The 6,883-nt window shown below is 35.1% G+C and overlaps 2 protein-coding genes across 2 annotated transcripts; both read left to right on the top strand.

Annotated features, from left to right (window-relative positions):
* LOC112516202 (zinc finger MYM-type protein 1-like) lies at positions 1-2,059 on the top strand. Its single transcript, XM_025123223.1, has 4 exons — positions 1-324; positions 457-507; positions 1,222-1,569; positions 1,649-2,059. The coding sequence occupies exons 1-4, from the start codon at positions 1-3 to the stop codon at positions 2,057-2,059; spliced, it is 1,134 nt and encodes a 377-aa protein (XP_024978991.1).
* Positions 2,060-2,787: 728 nt separating this feature from the next.
* Positions 2,788-3,327, top strand: LOC112516200. Its single transcript, XM_025123222.1, has 2 exons — positions 2,788-2,896; positions 2,969-3,327. Exons 1-2 carry the CDS (start codon positions 2,788-2,790, stop codon positions 3,325-3,327), a joined length of 468 nt encoding a protein of 155 aa, XP_024978990.1.
* The last annotated feature ends 3,556 nt before the right edge of the window (positions 3,328-6,883 follow it).

The following is a 6,883-nucleotide window of genomic DNA, read 5'->3' as shown; positions in this document are numbered from 1 at the left end:
ATGCCCTTCACCCCTAGCCCAGACCATGATTCATTTGTTATTTGTCAAACTTTCCATACGGTGCACGACTCATACCATTCCAAATTTCCAAGACCATCATTTCCTGCTGCTGTTGCATGTTGGCCTGCTGCTGCTGCACATCGATCACTTCCAAGTTTAGACCATCGTTTGATTTGTTTCTTCTTGCTGCTGCTACGGTTCGGTGATGCTACTGCTATGGTTCGTTGTTGCTGCTACACACACCACATCCACTGCCCATTGCTAACTGCTTTCTCATTGCTTGCTTCCTCCCGACCGGCTTCATCTATTGCCACTCTAAATTGGGTAAAAATAAAAAACTAAAGTTTTGATTTTCAATCTTTAATTTTTAATGACTTTGATTTTGTTGTTTGCTTCATAATTGGTGATTTGGTGAATGCTTTATGCTTATGTTAGGTTAATTTTACAATTTTGTAGACAAATGGAAAGATTAGGTTAATTTTACAATTTTGTAGGCAAATGGAAAAGGTAGTTTGTGACCTCAATTCTACCTAAAAATTCATCCTGCTCAAATGTCATTTTATACCATTTTTTATTTATACTTGAATTTAAGATGATAAACCATTGATTTTTATCTTGTTATTGATATTGCTTGAAAAAATGGAAAGATTTTTTAAAAGGATAGCATCAACACCTGAATCGAGCTCTGCACCTTCAATGCCCTATGAAATTGATTTGAACGATCTTCCTTGGGATCCAGCCGATAGGAAAAAAATTTCAAAATATCATCCTAATCAAATAGATGAAATAAGGAGAAAATACTTGATTAGAGGACCTTGTCAACCACGTGGTCATGCATTTCCAAAACAATTTGTCGAGAGTAAAGGAAGACGTTTTTGTCCGGCTTGGTTTGATCAATACGCTAATTGGTTGGAGTATAGTGTAAAAACGGATAGAGCTTTTTGTTTGTGTTGTTATTTGTTTAGAGATCATTATGTAGGACAATGTAGGAGTGATTCTTTTGTAACAGATGGCTTTAATAGTTGCAATAAAACGGAAAGACTTGGTCTTCATGTCGACGACATTAATAGTTTTCACAATAGAGCACTTAAGAAAAGTGAGGATCTAATGAGCCAAGATCGATATATTGTTGTTGCCTTTCATAAGAAAACTGAGAAGGAGAAGAATGAGCACTGAATACAATTAAATGCTTCAATTAAGGCCTGTAGATTCTTGTTGAAGAATGCATTGCCCTTTCGTGGTCATGATGAATCCGAAATGTCTATTTCTAAAGGCATGTTCTTAGAAACATTAGCCTTAATTGGTGATTGCAATGAGGATGTAGGTAAAGTTGTATTAAAAAATGCTCCAAAGAATGATCAAATGGTGTCTCCAAGTATTCAAAAAGATATTGTTGCTTGTTTTGCAAATCAAATACTCAAATCCATTTGTAAAGAAGTTGGTGATGATGTGTTCTCATTGCTAGTTGATGAGTCTAGTGATGTTTCTAAGAAGGAACAAAAGGCGGTGGTTTTACGATATGTTGATGCACGTGGTATTGTTAAGGAGAGATTTTTTGGTATCGTTCATGTGACGGGGACATCTTTTTCAATTCTTAAATTTTCTCATTGATACTTTATTTGCTGAACATGGATTGAGTTTGGAACAGGTAAGAGCGCAAGGTTATGACGGAGCAAGCAATATGCGTGGTGAGTTCAATGGATTAAAGGCCTTGATTTTGAATGAAAATAGCTTGACATATCATATCCATTGCTTTGCTCACCAACTTCAATTAGTTGTTGTGGCAGTTGCAAATAAACATGACGGAGTTGAGAACTTTTTTAATATGCTAGGAATGGTGATCAATGTGGTGAATGCTTCTTGCAAGCGTAAAGACATGCTTCGACAAAGTTACAAAGATAGAGTGCAAGAAGCAATTGGTAAGTGTGAAGTTGAAACTGGAACAGGGAAATACGAAGAGCTTTCTCTTATACGAGCAGAAGATACACGGTGGGGTTCTCATTATAAAACCATTTTGAGCTTGATTGCTTTGTTTCTAAATGTTGTTGAAGTGCTCTAGTATGTTGAATAGGACGGGGATAATGGTTTTAGTCGCACTCAAGCAACTGGTATTTTAGCATATTTGAAGACAGTTGATTTCGTGATTTATTTGCATCTGATGTTTCATATTTTAGAGATCATAGACTTGTTGTCTCGGGCTCTTCAAGAAAACGATCAAGATATTTTGGAAGCGGTTTCATTGATAAGAGGAACCAAACAACTATTGCAACAATTTAGAGAAACTGGTTTTGATCCACTTTTGAAGAAAATGTATTCTTTTTCTGAAGCAAATGGTATTAAAGCTTTGGATATGGAAGACCGTTATTCAAAAAACGGAAGACGAAGGACCAACATCACCAATCGTCATTATTACAAGTTTAATATTTTCAACACTGTTATGGACATGCAAATTCAAGATTTTGGGGATTGATATAGTGAGGTAAGCACTGAATTGCTTAAAAAGTTTTCAAAAGAGATCATAGTTCCTACATCATTCAATCCTAATCCAGACATCGCGGGGAATAATAAGAGGTTACAACGAATATTAAGGTAAAAAATAATTCGATAATAGTTGTATAACTTTCCTTACTAAATTTATTTTGACTATTAGCTTTAATGTAGGGAGTAACTGGCGCCTAGGATGGAACTTTAATGCATGTTATCGTCCCTATTCAAGAACAACATTTATATAGAGCACGAGGAAAGGGTGAATGTTATCAAAATGTTTTGGCAATTTGTGATTTCAACATGGTTTGTACACTTGTTGTTGCCGGATGGGAAGGAATTGCACATGATTCTAGAGTTTTGTCCAAAGCTTTAACAGATAGTGCTATTGGATTTCCATTTCCTCCTCTAGGTATACTATTGATTTTATAGGTAATATATTTACTATATACCATTGAACAAACATTTTATTTATTGTTTTCAGATAAATATTATCTATGTGATGTTGTGTATACAAATACTCGAGGAATTATGACGCTGTATCGTAATGTTAGATATTGGCTCGGAGATTTTCGTCGTCGACGAACAATGAACAAGTATGAAAAGTTTAATCATTCCCATGCGAAACTTAGAAATGTTATTGAACGTTCTTATGGCGTCCTGAAAGCATATTTTCCAATATTGAAAAGAATGACACCATTTACACTTGAKGTTCAAAGAGACGTTGTTATTGCATGTTTTGCGGTTCACAACTTCATACGAAAGGAAGGTTTAAGTGATGAGTTCTTTTCTGAGTATGACCAAACCGACGTGCAAGGGAATGATGATGAGGATAAGGCTTAAGAGGTTCAATCGCATGGGAGTGCTGCTGATCAAACATATATGACTAGTTTAAGAGAAGAAATTACAACACAATTAATGCAAAATGAATATTGATTCTAGTTGTTATGAGACTTCGTTCGTGTTTTCAATTGTGTGTTGAATCAATTAACATATTTCAATTGACTTTTTGAATGTGTTGAAAATAGATGGTAGTTTACAAATGGTTTAAATGATTGGATATTTCAGTTAAATTTAATTGAAATGAATTGATTCATATTTCAGACTTAAGACGTTTTTTAGTTTACAAAAACAGTATTATTGATTCAGATTTCATATTTAAGACTTTGAACGTAAAGACAAATAGTTTGACTGATTCAAATTTCAGATTTCATACGTAAAAACAAACAGTCTAATTGATTCAGATTTCAGACATCAGCACCACCTCTTAAAAATCAAAAGTGAAATCAGACTTCAGACTTCAGCACATCTTAAAAAACAAATGTTGTTATAACTGGGTTTCAGACAACAACGATTGAGGTAACCTTTATGTGGTTATTATGTGAATTATGTGAAAATATGCATGTTTAATTTAGAAATGCAAGAATGATATATGCATGTGAGTGCGATATTATGCATTCATGAGAAAATGATGATATGTGTGTATATATGATAATGTGCATACATGGAATATGATAAAATATGTGAAGGTGCATATGTGATAACATGCTATGTGAAAAGTATTATTTAAATAAAAATGTGATATCTTCGTGATGAAGTAAAGGTGGTTTTAAAATAAATAAACCCACCGTCCAACAAGTTTTATAATAATAAAACCCACCACCGCCTATATTAGGAAATATACAAGGAGATAAAAAGATAAGATTCTATCTTATCTTGTTTTCTTTGGGAAGAACTTTTGAGAGAAAAAGTGTGTGAAGTGTGGCGGTGGAGGAGTTCTTGAGAAGAACTATTGATTAAAAGTGATTTAAGGAAGCTTTGTTCCTTTGAAGAAAATGTTGTGTGTTTAACCCTGCAACTTGTACTTGATAAGGTGATTTTTTGATAACTAAAATCCTTATATAATGTTCTTTGAATACTGTTGGGTTTTGATGGTTTGATATTTGGAAAAGATTGGATTTGGAAACTGTTTTCTAAAAGTTTATAGATATGTGTTTATGATATTGGATTTGGAAACCGTTTTGGAAAGATATAACTGATTCTGCTCTTTAGAACAGTTTTGAAATGATATCCTGTTTTGAGGATTTAAAGGAGATTTGGTATTTGGAAAATTGTTGAAAGAACTTAAAGTTTGATGAATAAAACTATTTTGAAACCATTATTGGTTAAAAACTAAAGAGGACATTCCTTCAAGACGGTTGTGACTTCGGTCTGTCTTCGTTTGGAGCTAATCCATAGATTTTGATGAGAAAATAAGAGTGGCATATCAATGAGAGGTGTACTGTTAAACCCCATAACTCATAATGTAAAAAGTAATGAAAAACATTAAGTGATGAAGAACCAGAGGATCGATGAAGATATCAAGGCAGAAGCGACTAAGTCTGGAGTATAACCAGAGGACCGATGGACGATCTGGGATGCGATGGAAAGAGCATCCTCATCAATTCTCTGGTCATCAACACTTAGTGAATTCTCCAGCAAATCATCCAGAAGCATACAGCGAAGATCTAAAGATAAGGATGATTCACCACACCATGAATGACAGCTGGAGATGACATGTCAACAGCTAGATTTCTAGTTTATCTTTAATACTAAAGTTTATCCATAGAATAGATAAACGTTATCTGTTAATAGAAGATTAGCTAAAATGTCTCATTAGATAGTTATCTTCTCATTAGCTGATTAGTATAAATAGGTGATCTGACCTATTGTAAAAAGAGTCGCTTGAATAGCTTTATGTTCTTCTTATAATAAAAGTGAAATCTTTGAAGCTCAAGATTGTTCTTAACTGTTTCTTAATTTCTTCTTGAGCATTCATAACTTTCTTTGTTAAATCACTATAATTTGGTTATTCTTAACTAGATTATTAGTGTTATTGAGAGATCTGAGATCAACAATTGGTATCAGAGCCTATTGATTGATTTCCCAATCAAAACGATCATTCAAAAATCTCTCAATTTTTGATCTTCTTTCTCGTCAAAAATTACATCTTCTTCTTCAACATTCTCAATGGCCAACTAGAATTCTGCTTATAATGTTGGCTCCTTAACAAAGCCTCCAACTCTTCAACAAGAGGAATATCCACAATGGAAAATCAGAATGGTGAATTTTCTGGAAGGAATGGACAGGAATCTCCTGCGATCTATACAGGAGGGTCCCTACATTCCACAAACTCTTGTCCCAAGAGTTCTAGGAACAAACACCACGGCTGAAATTCCTACCTACTACATGCCCAAAGATGAAAAGAATTGGGATGAAGATGACAAGGAAAGAGTAGAAACTGACRAAAAGGCSAAAAGGTTGATAATCATGGCCCTACCAAATGAAATCTTCCAATCCCTCGACGCATGTTCCACARCCAAGGAACTATGGGATGAACTGGCAAGCCAACTGGAAGGAGGAGCAAAGACAAAGAAAAATCGTAGAGCACAATGTCTCAACGAATATACAAATTTCAARGCCCTCCCTGATGAACCGATACAGAAAACATACGATCGCTTCAACACATTGATCAATCAATGTCGTCGAAACGATATTATCAAAACCAAGGAAGAAAACAACATTTTATTCCTAAAAAGTCTAGGCGATGAATGGACTCAGCTATCTATGTCCCTACAAGCAAACCAGGACCTAGACGGCTGGTCATTTCATGACCTGTATGGAACACTTGCAGCACAAGAGAGCGACATTATGAAGAAAAGGGTATCCATCGGTGGACCTCTTGCTCTAGCTGCCGATGAAAAGGAAAAATCAAGGACCTCTACCAAAGAACACAAAAAGAAAGGCAAGAAAGCATTAGTAGTAGAATCGGAATCTGAAGAAGAAACTTCTGACTCAGATGACGAAATTAGAGCTTTTACCAAATCTTTGGCCTTGATCACAAAGCAGTTCCAGAAGAAGTTCATCAGAAAACCCAATGAGTGAAAAGAGTTTAAGAAAGAAAGATACCAGTCATCTTATGAAAGGAAACCATCCAAATTTCATCAGAGGGACGATAGAAGAGATGGAAGAGAAGAACGGGAAGAGAGAAGAGAAAAAAGGAGAGACGAGAGAAAATAGGACAAGGATGGAAGGAAAAATGACCTCCGATGCTTCAGGTGCAGAAAACTTGGTCATTTTTCAAAAGAATGCAAAGGACGATTGATCAAGGATGCTGACTACTATAAAAATAAATACAAGTATAATTCTAGAGAGCGAAGCTTGATGGCCGAAAAATAAAATTGGGTGTCTGATTCTTCATTAGACGATGAAGACAAAGCGCTCATCTGTCTAATGGCCACGTCCAATGCAGAATCCGCATCTAATTCTGATGACCAGGTATGCAAGTCTTCCTCAAATGAAACCAACTATGTTCCATCGGAACTAGAGTTAAGAGTGATCAAACTTTCAGAAGATTTCT

Source organism: Cynara cardunculus (assembly GCF_001531365.2).
Source record: "Cynara cardunculus var. scolymus isolate 2C chromosome LG 8, CcrdV1, whole genome shotgun sequence".
NCBI lineage: Eukaryota > Viridiplantae > Streptophyta > Magnoliopsida > Asterales > Asteraceae > Cynara > Cynara cardunculus.
This window is presented reverse-complemented; position numbering and strand designations above follow the sequence as displayed.

What these genes read in the sequence shown, in the direction of transcription:
- LOC112516202 (XM_025123223.1), top strand. Translation starts at nt 1, where the DNA reads ATGCCCTTCACCCCTAGCCCAGACCATGATTCATTTGTTATTTGTCAA. An exon ending in CTATTGCCACTCTAAATTGG is followed by an intron (nt 325 to 456) that starts GTAAAAATAAAA and finishes ACAATTTTGTAG; the next exon opens with ACAAATGGAAAGATTAGGTT. An exon ending in GATTTTTTGGTATCGTTCAT is followed by an intron (nt 1,570 to 1,648) that starts GTGACGGGGACA and finishes AGTTTGGAACAG; the next exon opens with GTAAGAGCGCAAGGTTATGA.